The 16,796-nt window shown below is 38.3% G+C and overlaps 1 protein-coding gene across 8 annotated transcripts in view; it reads right to left on the bottom strand.

The window, feature by feature from the left end:
- Window positions 1-16,796, bottom strand: part of ULK4 (unc-51 like kinase 4) — a 240,153-nt gene that overhangs the window by 82,412 nt on the left and 140,945 nt on the right. For 5 of the 8 annotated variants that reach the window (XM_082044443.1, XM_082044446.1, XM_082044445.1 and 2 more), the window contains exon 32: window positions 8,767-8,872. In XM_082044443.1, coding sequence (XP_081900569.1) covers window positions 8,767-8,872 — 106 coding nt within the window. Of the gene's footprint in view, window positions 1-8,766; window positions 8,873-13,934; window positions 14,217-16,796 lie in introns of those variants that run through there. The other 3 variants (XM_082044447.1, XM_082044449.1, XM_082044450.1) reach the window with 2 other exon arrangements.

Genomic DNA, 16,796 nt, shown 5'->3' with positions numbered 1-16,796 from the left:
ATCATTTTTATGGATAAAGGGGTGAAAATGAGCATGAGGCTTTGCAGATTTCTTCCTTTTTCCCAGTCATGAATTTGTCATGAGGTGGCAGAATGGTGGCACCATTCAGACCTTCAGACACCTTCAGACATCCACATCCTCTTATATTTTAACATAAAAATTTCATTTTTCAAATGAGTTTTCTGCTTCTAAGCATTATCAGTCAGTGTGATTGCTCAGCCAAAACCTTAAGTCTTAGTTTTGTCGGGGAATTGAATAGGCCTAAAAAAGTCTATTATGGTTGGCATATTAGAAATCTAAAGACAGTCTACGTTTTGAAATTACTATATTTATTGAACTAAATTCCCACTATTCAACTAAGCTGATCAGTTATACCATCAGATTTCTGCATAGGGCCTCTCAGACTAAGATATCATGGCATTAAAATATTTTGAACATTTTTCATTACACCTTTTTCTTCCATCCATTAGGTGTTAAAATGAGATACCTTAGGTAGCTTACCCAAGCAGCTGTACTGCGAGATGATCTGCTTGGCTGGCCACAGGGATGGTAGGAAGACGACTTCTCCAGCCACAGAAAAGGCCAGTCCTCTTTCACAGTACAAGATGTAACAACCTGGTGAGCTTTTATGAACTTATTTTATCCTTTGAAGTCTTTGCAAGCGTGCTGTGACATTTCACGCCGTATGGGTACAGCTCTCAACAACAACAGGTTTGGTTCTGCTTGAATGGCATAACTGTTTCTCACAGCAATTACTGTTCCTATTTTCATCCTTTTCAGATGGCTGTATTGTTGAATATCACAGGATGACACAGGTTATTTTTTCCTCAAAGACTTCACTACTACCATGCTATTTTGACATGATTTCCACTTATCTTTTATGATACCAGACTTCTAAGTTTATCCATGTGATGTTATACACTTCCACCCGAGTGACTGTCATTTTGGGTCAGAAAAACTTGTCTTAATACAGTTAAAAAACATTCTGAACTTCATAGCATCATAGAAGATAATTCTTCAGGCTCAACCACCACTGACTTGGCATATAAGCTGTAACTCAAATGAACATAGTGACACACAACTCCTATCTTTACATGTTGATAAAGACACCTCTGTGCTCAGGAGCTGAACTAATTACTGCAGTACCAGCAGGGAGCCATGAAAGGGTTACATTCCGCACAGCAGAAGCTGCAGAGCATAGGGCTCCTAACTGAGGGACTTTCCCTGTCACATCCAAATCATACAGAAGCAACATCTGCAGCTACTCAGGTGGGATGATACAAGGCTGTCTGCATTTATTTTCTGTATTTTAAAATAATTTTTTACATTTTTGTTAACTGGGAGCATTTTGTTTCTAAACATTTATTAAATACAGAAAAATTTATTTACGTTCAAGCCATATTGACTTCTCTAAGGTATTCTCCCTACTACTCTTTCCATCCAGGATCATAACATGTTATATATGAACTAAGCTATATATTTGCTTAGGGTGCTGTACAATAAGCAGGTATAAAGTACTGTAATGAAACAACATATGTTCTGTCTTTGGTCACTGAACAAATATTCCTATAATGTAGCCTGCAAAGGTCTTGCAGAAAACTCCTGCGTCCTAGGAATAAATGGGGGGTACTAAGGAATGAACAAATGGCTTCAGAACCAACGTGAACATCTGTCTGATTTTCTGATTTCTGCACAGACTAAGTCTGTGATTGGTTTTGTTTTCTCAGGGGGGCAGGGAGGTGGGTGCTGTTTGTTCATTGTGTTGTGGGGTTTTTTTTAATTTTTGTTTGTTTGGGGTTTTTTTGTTTGTTTGTTTTGTTTTTTCTTTTTCCATTTAAGGGCATATTAGCTTAAGTAACATATGCTATAAGATTTTATCACTACTGCCTCTCCCTTGCAAGTCAACTAATCCTGTATGGCTAATCCATGGTCCTTTTGATCATTGTCTCAGAGGGAGTTAGTTTCTCCCATCTTGGAAGAAAATCCTGCAACTTTGAAGCCAGCTACTCCAATAACTCACTCGTATTCCTAAAACCAAAGTCCCATGCACTGTCACACCAACACCTCCTCAGTGTTTTACAGTAGTTCAGACTACTGCTCCATAGTTGGGTGCAGCAGGGAGGGAGATCCGAGTTGCCAAGTTAGTGCCATCTGCCACCTAATTCGGTGAATGCTGACAATTCAGCAGTTGATAGAGAGCTGGCTAGGAAGCTACAAGCTGATCTTAAGAAGCGTCCCATGGTCAGCATAATCAAATGTCTTTTGGAGACTGAAGCTGAAATACAATTCTCTGTGAGGAAGTGAAAGGTAGATGAACATCCTTCAAAGACTTAGACCCCAAAGGTTTCTAACTTGCCTATTTAGAAACCTCAGAATTCATTGCCATTTACCTATCATTACATTGCAGTTGTGTGTATATAAAAGACTGAAACACTTCTTTTTGGTTTTTGGTTGGTTGGTTGATTTTTTTAAGAAAAAAGTTGTAGTTGGATGTTGGTCTCATGAGTTCCACTTTTTGGATATGCAATATTTAACAGACTTGAACAATATAACACATGAAGATGTTTGAAATCTAATTAATCTCTCAACATTTGACTCAAAGTCAAAGCAGTGGACCACAAGAAGAATAAGGATACCTCACCAACGAAAGCTGATCTTCCTTTCAAGAGGTGCAAATGAATTATGATGATCTGATTACAAACTTTACTCCAGATCTCTTCCTTTTTAATAACTGTCCCTGCTTTAAGCACCCAGTGTGTTTTCTTAATATGATATTGAATATAACAGCTACTGTAGCTGACATTCTACATTTTCACCAAATGTCCCTCCTTAGGAACTTCAGTTTCAACACAAACTGCTTGAAGTACCATGTACTAATAGGTGGTGCATTTTAACACAATTCAGAGACTTTTTTCATTGTTCTAAACCCCACACTTTCCAAAACCCTTGCACCACTTTGTCCTGCGTCACCCAACTATAAGCATGCGCTGCAGTGGGAGTTGTTCCCATGCACTGACTGATCCTGCGTGATCATTACAGAGGTACCCTCCTTAGGCATTGACCAAAACACTACTGAACTCAGCGGTTACAAACCTAAAAGAGAAGAATGCAGATATCCTAAAAGCAAATGAGAAGCGAACAAAGAAAAGAACAGGGGGATATACTAATGCAAATAGATCTTTACAGGCCTATCAGTAGACCTCAGGATACTATATAAGAGTTTAAAGCTTTATAATTTAATAAATGCTAATGGAAACAGAATCCACAGAAGAGAAGGTTTCACCTCCATCAGTGAGGACTCCACTTTGCTGTAAGTAGCTCCACTTTGATCATGTCATAACTTTATGATGAAAGGAGGAAAACTGTTCAAGAATGATACTGCTCTCACATTTATATTCTTTAGTTCCTACCTGAAGGTGAAATGATATATTTTGGTTATTTGCAATTTAATTTCCATAGGGACAGTCCAAAATAATAGGTTGCAAACTTTTTTTTTAAATTTTGTAAATTGGAAATTTGAGGTATTAAAACTCCTGTCGCTCTGTAAATGTGTAAGTACATATTTATATATTTTGTACATGTCATGTATTGCACTACTCCATTCGCTGTACATTAGTGAAGAACATTCAATTGACAAGCCTACTGCCTTTCCCTACACTATAGCACTAACTTGGGTCTCTCTCCTTTCCTCACCTATTGATTATTATAGGATAAATACATATGTTGTATATTTGGACCTCTATGCTCTCTCAAGTTACTTTAAAATTGTCCAGTGATTTCAAAAGATGGGGAAAGGGAGGAAAGTAAGAGGCAAACAGAAGCCGAGACAGATGGAAAGAGGCTAAGTTTCATATTCTCAGGAGACCATGCTAAAATGACCAGTATTGTCTCGACTTTTTAGCATCTTGCCTTAACTACTCACAAAAGACTATATATTAATCCCAGTCTCCTTACTGAATTCCAGTCTCAGTAATTAAACTGAATCATATTATTCCTCTCTGATTATTAAGTGGAAATTGTCATCACTGTTAGCAGAACTAGTGTTTAATAGCTGATAATACAAGTACAGGCTATTTTAAATACCCACTGCGACTCTAGCTGCATATGCTATTCTCCATTTCTCCTTTAAACATTACAAGTGGTTATCATTACATGTCTGATGTATTCACACAAAAGGACACAGTTCGGGGGAGAAAGAAATTAATGCTAGCCAACCCACCCTGTATGCAAGTTGCCGAAATGCACAACTGTTATCACTGCTATTAATATGAAATGAGTGAAGCAGTAATGAAGCAAGTGCCATCATGCAATATTTCCTTGAGAAAGGGGTAAGTTCAACATGTAAGCTGCAAACGATTAAAAACAAAGCAAAACTGTCACCTAGTAGAACTCCTTTGAGCAGGAGAGTTTTCTGAAGATTAACAGACACAGAAGGAAACAGTGACAAGGGTCTCTGAATGATCTGTCTGCAAAAATACTTCTTGGCAGCTGAAGAAAGGCATGCACAGAATCTGAAAGAAATCCTCATTGCTAAAATCTGGACTCCTGGAAACCAAAAAACTTGACAGGACTGTCCCCCTAACCTGGGTTTAGCAGGTATTTAAGGTTTTTAATTTCTAAAGCTCATATATGCATGAATTAATTATCACACTGTAATGGGGAAATAAAGGAAATTGATGACCCATAATACTCTGTCTTCAGCATTTTTTTAAGACAGCAGAATATCTCATGAATGTTGAATGCTTTCATTAACAGCTTGGACACAGAGTGTTAATAGGACAGAATAACATGCACCTTCAGCAAGTTTGAAGATGACATTGAAAGGAGGCAAGTAGTTGATGTGATGAAGGGTTGAGCCAACATTCAGAAAGAGCTCAAGGAACGGCCTGCCAGGAACCTCTATAAGTTTAACAAAGGCAAATACAAACTTCTGCGCTTGGGAAGGAATAACTTAATGTAATAGTACAGACAAAGGCTGGAAATTCACACCACACAGCCCAACCTTCAAAACATCATGGTTGCTTCCTTCCAGATTTGCTCCTGTCTATCAGTGTCTTTTAGTTTGGAGCCCCAAACTGGACACAGAATTCCAGATGCAATCTCACAAATGCTGAATAGAGGACAATAATCACTTTCCTCAGTCTTCCTTATGGCAGCCCTGATTTGCCTTTATTGCTGCAAGGGCACCTTGCTGACTCATGTTGAGCTTTTCCACTTGGACTCTTCTTTTCTGCAAGAGGGAGCTTAGTGTCCATGTTCTTCTCCATAACAGGAAAATCATTTTAGAATGACAAAGTAGAACATGAAAGAGAGCGTCAGAGGAAGCTTGAGGTATTTTCTTGTAGGGAACACTATATATTTAGTGTTAGTAATGAAATGGATAAAAAGCCCTCCAGTTTGTATGGAATAACTTTTGTCCATTTTTCATTCAAAGAAAGTCTTACAGTCTACCATTACAAGATCAATACCTTCATAGCATTCTCACAAACCAAATTTCAGAAGTTCCTTATTTGACAATTAGGCCCTTAATCAATAAAGCTCTCATCAAAATCCAGGTTTCCCGTATCCTGAAGATCAGCCAATGAGCAAAAGGAATGAGAGAAGATAAGGACATTTTACTTGAGAGAAATTATTTTTGGCTGCTGTGCTGTTTTTCCTAGTCATGTTGCTGAAGTTCAGTGAGCCCAAGTTAGCGTTATCCAATCACTAACAGTCTGAAAATATTACTGCAGTCATTTATGATATAGCACAAGATAAAAGACTTTAAAAATGTTTCTATCCCACTTCCTTAATTTGGAAACTAGCATGATGGAAGAGATGCATTTTATTTTTGGAGCAGATGAGAAAAGAAAGAGTACTGATATATTACCAGCAGCATAAAAACACACGGGAGCTTGTTGTGTGAGACAATAAAGAGGAGGTATGTAGGGAATGTATGCAATATTGCCATGTTGTTAAATAGTTTTTCACCTAATTTGCCATGCAGAAAGAGTATATTACTTCTACCTAGGCATGCCAATTACATGGCTACAGTGCCTATAGAATTTGAGTTAACTTCTCTGTACGTTATTGTGCAGTTTTAACAAGTTACCCTTTTGCAGCTCAAGTCAGTGCTAGCTTAGGATTTTGCCCAACACAAAGCAGATATGGCCAAAGAGAATAAAAGCAGCACTTACATCTAAACCTTGAGAAACCCCCAAGCAATTCCGAGTGCAATAGGCAGTTTGCTGAGAAACAACCAAAGAATCACAATGCTATGAACTATCCCTCTGCAGTCATATTTTCCTCTTCTTCTGTCCCTGTTCTCACATCACCGTTTCAAACAAAGAAGAGATGCATTTTCTTTGCTACAGTGTCAAGTTCCAGTTTGTCTCCTGAGTGATGGCATTGTCTATTCAATCCCTTCAGAGTAAAAAAGACCATGAACTCAGGTTTCCCACTTTCTAGGTGGGTGCTTTAACCAGTGAAGTAATTATGAAAATGAGGGCATGATCACTACTGCAAATCTTGATGGAGTTTTAGGCTGGTATGTGTTCTGATTTTTTTTTTTCCCCGAATAGATATCTAAGGCACATCCAATTCTTCAAATTTGCTCATCACTGTATCACCATCACTGTGTATACTTCAACCATTAATCACACTAAGTCTCATCTGGTTCCTCCTCTGATGCAATGACTAGACAAAACCTCATATGTCTTTTCCTAGAGAGTTTGAAAAGGTTTTCTCTTAACTCCTGGCTTCACAAGAGGCTTAGCTGTCTCCTCACTGTCTCTCTATGCAAATTTCTTCCTTTTCTTCTGGAGTAGGCCAGACACTGCTATGCCAGTAGTCTAAGTCTTTGATTTATTCTACACAAACAGCACAAAGAATAGCGTAGTATCTGTATTGCTGAATGTCACCCACTCATGAAGGATGAAAAAAAAAAAAAAAAATAATGCTATCAATGTGTATACTTCTAAACAACTTTTAAAATTTATATAGATTTCCAACAGCAGAAATTTTATCTTCATTTTGTAAACCACAACCATTTGTTAATAAAAGGAGTTTCAATAATAAAATATAGTGAAATGAAAACATGGAATGGTTTCACAGTATCACAGTATGTTTGGGATTGGAAGGGACCTCAAAAGATCATCTAGTCCAATCCCCCTGCTGGAGCAGGAACGCCTAGGTGAGGTCGCACAGGAACATGTCCAGGCGGGTTTTGAATGTCTCCAGAGAAGGAGACTCCACAACCTCCCTGGGCAGCCTGTTCCAGTGCTCTGTCACCCTTACTGAGAAGAAGTTTCTTCTCAAATTTAAGTGGAACCTCTTGTGTTCCAGCTTGATCCCATTACCCCTTGTCCTATCATTGCTTGCCACCGAGAAGAGCCTGGCTCCATCCTCATGGCACTCACCCTTTATATATTTATAAACATTAATAAGGTCCCCCCTTAGTCTCCTCTTCTCCAAACTAAAGAGACCCTGCTCCCTCAGCCTTTCTTCATAAGGGAGATGCTCCACTCCCTTAATCATCTTCGTTGCCCTACGCTGGACTCTCTCCAGCAGTTCCCTGTCCTTCTTGAACTGAGGGGCCCAGAACTGGACACAATATTCCAGATGTGGTCTCACCAGGGTGGAGTAGAGGGGAAGGAGAACCTCTCTCGATCTACTAACCACCCCCCTTGTAATACACCCCAGGATGCCATTGGCCTTCCTGGCCACAAGGGCACAGTGCTGGCTCCTGGTCATCCTGTTGTCCACCTGGACCCCCAGGTCCTTTTCCCCTACACTGCTCTCTAATATGTAATCTCCCAACCTATACTGGAACCTGGGGTTGTTCCTGCCCAGATGCAGGACTCTACACTTTCCCTTGTTAAATTTCATCAGGTTATTCCCCGCCCAACTCTCCAGCCTGTCCAGGTCCCGCTGGATGGCAGCACAGCCTTCTGGCATGTCAGCCGCTCCTCCCAGCTTAGTGTCATCAGCAAACTTGCTGATAGTACACTCAATTCCCTCATCCAAATCGTTAATGAATATATTGAATAATATTGGCCCCAGCACTGACCCCTGGGGCACTCCACTAGATACTGGCCTCCAACTAGACTCCGCACCATTGACTACCACTCTCTGGCTTCTCTCCTTAAGCCAGTTTGCAACCCACCTCACTACTCTATTGTCTAGACCACACCTCCTCAACTTAGCTGTGAGGATGCTGTGGGAGACTGTGTCAAAGGCTTTACTGAAGTCAAGGTAGACCACATCGACCGCTCTGCCATCATCCATCCACCTTGTTACATTGTTTGTACACTTGTTTGTACACTAAGACTCCTTAGTCAGTTTGGGCTCCATCTCATTAGTCTATAGCGCTACACTGAAACAGAAGCTAGTGCAGAAATATTCTACAACTTATCCTTTCACAGGTTTGAGCAGTGAGAAAAGGAAAAATGTGCAGACTCTCTGCCTGCACTCTGCTGTTATGGTTAGAGCTCAAGCCCACTCCTTTCCAAAGCCATATTCACAGGCATAATGTAACTTCCAGTCAGTAATACTTTTGTAATCACAGCTTTGTGGAGCAACAACTTTCTAGAAGTTAAAGTTATGATTAAATCAGCAAGGGAGGTAGATGAAGTAATGAGGAATACCAGCCAGTTACAATGCAATTATCTAACAACCAGTATAGAAGACAAATATACGCAAGTTTACAGTTTTACAAAGTGCCAGGCATTACAACGGATTGTGAATGACCTATAGTAAGGGGAATAACTAAAGATAAACACAACATACCTTCTTCAAAGAGTAACATCATGTTCGTGCTCTTGTTAGCAACCATGTTATTCAGTAAGGCAATTGCAGTTTGCATTGTATTCCCAAGTATACTGTCTTGGTGTTCCTGTAAAAACAAACAAGTTAAAAGACTACTATTCCCTTCCAGAAATGTAGTATTATAAAGGCAATACTCTCTCAACCCCTTAAAGTTCAACTTTTAGAATACTGGAAAACCAGCCAAATATCTTAGAGAATATAAATTTCAGGGAGCCAAAACTAAATTACTGGACGAAAACTTCTCCCATATTCTTTTGAACTGAAATAGCTCCTACTTCAGTCTAAAATTTAAGGACTTTAAGAAATGGTATAGAGCTTTATCAGCCCAATCTCTATGTATTCAAAACCAGGAACATTTCCCTTTGTATGGTGTTTCTTTTATTAATGGTATTGATTTTACTCTTTTCAGTTTCACCTTGATAACCTATAGTATGTCATAAAATCTATTAGTTGCTTTTGTCTGTATACATTCATAAGTATGAAAATTTTCACATGCACATTAAAGACCTATTTCTGTATCGAATTGCATCACTCTCACACCTTTCTTATGCTTGATGATTGTTTCAGTGATTTTCCACAATTTTCTGAGACTATACTTATAAGAGAAAGGTGTCAGGGTTTATAAATACATTTACTTTCCTCTTCTCTACTTAACACACTTGCACACTCAACCTGAAAATCATGGATAAGGCAGTGCAAAATCAAAATATTTATTTTTTCACACTAGTGACAGTAATAACTCAGGTAACTTCCAAGAAGCCAAAATAGGAGAAGCTTTTCCAAATCTGAGTCTAGATAGAAACATAAACCTGAATACATTTCAAATCTCCTTAGAAGGTTCAGGAAACATTTTGTCCAGTTTTTCAGACTCAAAGCCAAATAGAAACATACAAAGTGAAAATAACAACATTAAGAAAAAAACTGTCACATTTCACATATTGTAGACTTCGCATATGCCCCTAGGTGAGTTCCATGTTTCCCTTTCCCATCAAATCTTTCGGTATCCTGCTATCACTCAACTACTTCACTGCTGCAGAACATGCCATCTATCCTGATCCTGTCTGACAGTAGGCCTTGGAAAAAGGTTACATTTTAAGTTTAACAAGACATAAGATTATTGGTCTGAAGTTGGGTTAAGTATTTCAGATAACAAATATTACTTCAGCCCTTGAATACAGTCAAAGGAACACTCTCCCTGAGAGTTCCTTTAGGAGAAGAGCACCAGTGGCCAAGAACAGTTTATTTTCTCTGTATCTTTCCTCAGGCATTTATCACCTTCTGTCTGGGATGTATGCTTGAAAAAAACAGGAGCAACCAATTCTTCTTTGAGATTATCTTATTGACCATCTAAATACCACAGCTGGTACAGAATTGGGTTGTTTGACCATGAACCAGCAGCAATGACAAAAAACACATTTTACTATTCTTCTAAGAATCCACTTCAAATCAACCTATGAATGGCATATTCAGACTGGTATCTCCAGTTCATAAGCCATTTTTTGAGCTGAGTCAGGACTAAGTCATCAGCACTGCCTTTAGGATAAGCCACACTGTTGGAATCCCTGCCTGAAAACATCATATAATTGGTTGCAAGAAATTCGCAAGAGAGACACTCCTGATTTTTATTTCCTAACTACTCTGATACATTTCACAGTATCCTGAATTTTATCTTCAATGCCACTTCGGAAGTCCTCTGTTACAGTGGTATCAAGGGTCCTGCTATGTGAAGAACAAGTGTTTTCCTTTAAACATTTAACTACTACCGGAAAGGTTTCTGACAGGCAGAGGCTCAGATGGTTGCTCTGAGAGCATTAATTTCATTTTTCTGCACTGAAAAACTAAAATTAAATGCTATTAGTTCCTGTAAACACAAAGAAATATACATTATAAGGCACAACACATTAACAGATTAGGAAATATATAAACATACACAGCCTCCTATTCAACTTCAGGCTGTATGAATTTTCTATTCATACTAGAGCACTTTAAACTGGATCATAAGGAGAAGAGTCAAGAAAGAGTAGCTCACAGCCTTTAGTTTCCTATAAAAACCTAAATATATATATATATATATATACATATATATGTATATGTATCTCCAAGAGTCCCAAAGTTCTATTTACTTTACATAGCATTTTGAGATGTCATTTATGATTCCTATAAAGAGTACAATAAATACCTGTTCCTCTAGAAGTTTAAAATACAGCCTGATAAATTTAAAAGGAATGTTGAAAAGTATAAACACTACGTACTTCAAAAGATAAGGTAAACAATACAGGAAAGAGATACCATAGAGCCACAGCACTAAAAATCAATTTGACATTGTTTCCTACAGTCAGCTGAAGGGCAAGAAAAACAGTTTTTCAAAAGATTAACAGTGTAGTCTATCATCACAATGTCTTAGTAATTCTCTTAACATTTAGAAAACAACATACCAAAAAGAATGACTATTTGTGTTAAAGATAATAATAATACACTAAAAATTAATAAAAGCAAAAAAATTTCCACAAGTACCAACAGGAAAACTGACAAATATTTTCTTTATAAGTACAATATTTCTATTTCTGCCCCTTTTATTAGAAGTAAACATCTTGTAGTAAAATTCCCTTTTGAGATATGCAGTTACAAGAGAAGCTTGAGTTGCTTATGATTGCAAGCTTTTGCATTCACCAGATTAGTAACATTAAAATGAAGCCACTTTGCTTTTAACTGAATCAATTATACCACAACAACCCTCTATTGAAAGACTAGCACTTTTACTTACATTAAAGCATATGCAAAAAAACCTTCTCTTACCCTAAAGCACATATCTACATGGCATCTTGAATTCAAGTTTATATCTTGAGGAAGAAAATGGTCTTTTAATGAATAAAATAATCTTACAAACTGTAAACTCAGCTGCACTACCAGAGTTTTAATGTATATATCATAGATGGTTTGTGACAAGATACAAGGCTTCAAGAAGCTACAGGTATGCTTTACTTATCTAAGTCATCACTGATTGCTGTTAGACTCAGTTTTAGAGGTCTATATAAAAATATTTACCTTCTCCATAATCTATCCAGGAGTAAAGCTGATCAAATTTGTGTGCACAGCACCACAGACTGTGGCCATTTAATGAACAGTGCACTTGACAGTTTTAATAAAACATAGCATTTGCCAGCAGAGATAATTAGAATCGAAGCAGCAAAATTCTAGTGTTTGGCAGCACAGATGAAACAACTTCATTAAAATGTACAGCTTCGGCAAATGAAAGGCAGGAAAGCACTGGACCCTGAAGAATCAGCCTTCTCAAAACTAATTGCTTCAGTGCTTAAAAAGGACAGCTATGAAATACCAAGGGCATAACAAGGAAATACTAGTATTAAAAAAAGGAACCACAGAAGATAAATCAGGCTTTTCAAATAGGACTGCACTGTATTTAGGCTATTAAACTTTTCATTCTAATTTTGAAGTGTTGTACATTAACAAAAGAAATCGGTTGAAGTATTTTTTTAAAGCCAGTTAGGTAAGAGGATGTGAATTAGCAAAGTGGGAGTAAGAATCTTGGCAAGATACTATAGCTTAAGCTGCCATTTCTCTTCCTTTAAGTGGATTAGAATTTAGAACAGCACAGGCAAACTACAGTATTTTAATTACATTTTAGGCAGGAAAACAGATAGCAATTGTGATTAGAAGTTACCAATTTGGGAGACTTCACATACATGCCTCCTACTCAAGTATCTAGGAATCCAGAAGAAAACGCACTAAATGCTACATTTATGGATGTACAGTAACTAAATTAAAGGACCACTATATAACACAGCACTACTGCTCAGGCTGGGCGCAGAGTGGCTGGAGAGCAGTCAGACAGAAAGGGACCTGGGGGTACTAATTGACAGGAAGCTCAACATGAGCCATCAGTGTGCCCAGGTGGCCAAAAAGGCCAACGGTATCCTGTCCTGTATCAAAAATAGCATGGTCAGCAGGACAAGGGAAGTGATCCTTCCCCTGTACTCTGCATTGGTGAGGCCACACCTGGAGTATTGTGTTCAGTTCTGGGCCCCTCAGTTCAGGAAAGACATTGAAGTGCTGGAGCGAGTCCAGAGAAGAGCAACAAGACTGGTGAAGGGACTTGAACATAAGACCTATGGGGAGAGGCTGAGGGAGCTGGGGTTGTTTAGACTAGAGAAGAGGAGGCTTAGAGGTGACCTCATCACTCTCTATAGCTACCTGAAGGGAAGTTATAGCCAGGTGGGGATTGGTCTCTTCTCCCAGGCAGTTAGCAATAGGACAAGGGGGCATGGGCTTAAACTCTGCCAGGGGAAATTTAGGCTGGATATTAGAAAGAAATTCTTTACAGAGAGAGTGGTCAGGCATTGGAATGGCCTGCCCAGGGAGGTGGTGGACTCACCGTCCCTGGAGGTTTTTAAACTGAGATTGGTCATGGCACATAGTGCCATGATCTAATAAACGGACTAGAGTTGGACCAAGGGTTGGACTCAATGATCTCTGAGGTCTTTTCCAACCCAGTCGATTCTGTGATTCTGTGATAATCAGAGTGATTAAACTTTAACTATAAAGAGGATCATCTTCTCAAGCTTACATATGACTTACGAAGGCAAGTTAGGTAAATAAGGGGACATAACAAGATGGAGGCCTTATTTTTCATACACTAAACCACTGAAAGAAAAAAGTTATAGAAATGAACCATATCCAAATTACATTTACCAGGGGATGCCATTTTCACATGATACTTCTTTGGCACAGCACAACTGAGACAAAATAAACCAAAGCATTGATGCTAACAATGACCTATAACAAGAGCACGGTTTAATCTTGCATTAAACCTAGCTTATTTTAATATACCATATTACATTTTATATGTGAAATAGAGGATCTGAAACTTTTTGGAACATAACAGTAGAAGTCTTCTGTATGAAACAGTATTATCAGCATGCAGCCTGCAAGGGACATTCATGACAGCATGCACACTGTTCTTCAATCACAAAAGGAAGCCCACTGAGAAACAAATTTAATCTGGCTACATATGTAGTTGGCTAATCTGGTCTTTAACATTTTGTGGCTTTTGATGCATAAGACCAGTTATGCATAAATCGAAAGCTTATAAATTCATACAGATCTCTAATGTTAAGGTAATACTATTTTCCATATTGATTATTTAAGTCAGAAGTAAGAACAGCCATGTCTCTTGCTACTCTGCTTTTCAAAAATCAGCCTTTTGCAGAATCACAGATCTAACAGAGCTAATATTTCCAAGTATGTTCCTCTGGGTATGGTCATACAATAAGGACCAGCTACTAATCTGACAACCAGTTTCTGGAATAATCCTGCTTCTTAGATGTATTAGAGCAGTGATATATTCAGTCCACACATGAAGATCAGAAATCTTCCAACTCTCCCAGAAATTCCTGTTGGAATATTGGGGGGAAAACAAAACAAAAAATTCTTAGTCACCGAGTACTTAGGCAAAGACAACCAAGGACAGGGAAACAGCAGCAATTTTGAAGAACTGACAAAGGAGAAAGGATACAATTAATAAAAGCCTAGGATGTCAAGTACCAACCAACAGAAAGCAGTAGTGTTAGCCTTAGATTTTGTTCTCCTACCCACTGCAGTAGGCAATGAAAAATTTCACAAGATTCTTCAAGAAGTACGTCCATTTTTGAGAAGTACGTCCTTTTTCAAGTGCATTCTCTTCCCACACTTAAGTTCAGATTTTCAGAGACCTAACGATCTGTCTTTTTATTCTGGAACTCATTTGTTACTTCCTTTTCAGTTCTCCAAATTCCCTTTTATGTTGGAGACAAGCGTGCAACATTATCTGTGTTAATGGTCAGAATCTCATAAGGCATAAGGAGGAAAGGTGACATTTACAACAAACAGAGCTCTGAGGAACATTGCCTCTGTAGAATGAAAAGATGAAATTTGTTACTTTTAGGGAAACCAGCTTCTGTGAAGATCATACAAGTACATCTTTTGTACAACAAACATTAAGAACTGAAAATATAAATAAAGCCAGTGTCCTTTCTCTTCTCGTTTTATTCCCAAATCCTGTGAGAATACAACTTAAAAGAATGGATATGTGAAGAGGAGCAGTATTTTTAACGCCACCTGTTAATAGGTTAACTACTTTTCCTTCTTTAAGACAACCACTTCATGCTTCAAACTTGTGGAAGTTGAATAAACCATGCTAATCCCAAAAGAAAAAAATAAGTAGAGAGGAAAGGATTAGAAAACTGTCCTATGTAGCTAGTACGAGATTTCTAAATTCTATAAAGAGAAGAATACTGTTCAGAATTAGAGGCAGACAATCTTAAAGGTTATTAAGAGAGAAACCATATGAAGTCTTGTCATCCATTCTACTTTATGCATGATGAAGAGAGATGCTGGAATATCTATACACTTTTAAAATTCACATATAATTTTTATAATATAAACTATTGAAGTCCCCAATCTTGCATAAGAATTCCTTTTTGTCCTTGTTTTTGCTTTGTATTTATCTGACAAAAAAAAAACAACAAAACATGAACATTTCTGTTAGTCAATTTTCAGTGAATCAACTAGTCAGTTCAGTGGAAAAACAAAACAAAACAACCACTAATGGTCTGATTCAGTGAAATTCATGTACTTTTTTTTTTTTCTCTAATATTTGGACAAAGGCAGGATAAATTTTGTTGCAGCACAAAGCAGAAACCAATAACCAGCCACGCAATCTTACATTCAGTCTTACAGATGAAGCACAAAGCAAATCTCTGAACGCACTGCCATTTCTTCTTCCTACAGAGTTGCATCTATGTGTCTGGCACCAATGAAACTTCAAAGTTTCTCCTTTTGTTCCTGAAAACCTTAGGGAAAGAACTCGTTCTCAAGGGAAATTTTCTTTGTTGTCAATAGAGGGAGCCTGAGAAGACTCTTCACTCAAGTAGAGTCAGGCTCCTTCACTGGGAGGAACTTCCTATAAAACTATTAACCCATTACCTAGAAAGAAGTATCCAAAGCAATTAGCTTCTGAGTATTAGAGCTATTAATTGCGAATAACACTCAGAAACTCCCACAAAAGAAAAATGTGCTCAAGATTGAAGAGACTTTATGGAAAAGAAGCTATATGCATATCTTACTCTGGAGACTTAACGTTTCTCACATCAAGGAAGATACCAGCAACCTGGAAGTGTTCAATGCTGGTATGTTCCGAATCAATGAAGCTCTACAAGTAATTGATACCACCACAGCAGTAACTCAGTATTTAGTATCATAAAACTGTAGATGCCTATCAGAGACTAATAAGGATAATGGCTCAAACATTGTAGCAAAATCAGTTTATCCAGACGCAAGAGATTGGACATTCCAAGGAGTAGGAGATAGGACATTCAGTATAAGGTGAATTGCGTTTTACATACCAATGGCAAGCTAATGAGCCACAGACAAAGACCAGCTGGCTGATACAGGAGGTGGGGGACGTGCCAGAGGGCACATGTCTCCACCTTCTGATATGCCCAGCATGGCAAAATGGAAAAGCTGAGACCCTTTCAGATGGCCCAAGACTTGTCAATCTTTCACAGTCACCTCCCCTCCCAGACTTTTCTATCTTTCACAATAACACCTCCACAAAAGACCAAAAATTACACAAGCGGGCAACCCAGAGGGCTATGAAGCCCCACCTTGTGCAAGCACTGGCAGCACCCACCCACCATCCTGAGGACCACTCTGCCCACCAGTCTCACCACATAAACTGAACAAGACACCAGAGGACACCCCACATCACTGGATCTGAGACTATGAACTCCATCACACATAAAGCAGAGCCATAGGATGGTGAGATCTTTCTCTCTCTTTCTTTCTTATAAAAAGAGAAGTAAAAGAATAGAAGTATAAGTAATATAGTAACATAAGATTTACAGCCCCGCGTATGCTGCAAACTTTTTACGTTTACCAATTGAACCTACAATAATGTCAATCCTTCTGCCACCAAATCATATACCAATTGGGCC

This window comes from Streptopelia decaocto, assembly GCF_964273445.1.
Source record: "Streptopelia decaocto genome assembly, chromosome: 2".
NCBI lineage: Eukaryota > Metazoa > Chordata > Aves > Columbiformes > Columbidae > Streptopelia > Streptopelia decaocto.
The sequence above is the reverse complement of the archived record's forward strand: the minus strand, read 5'-3'. Positions and strand labels throughout refer to the sequence as shown.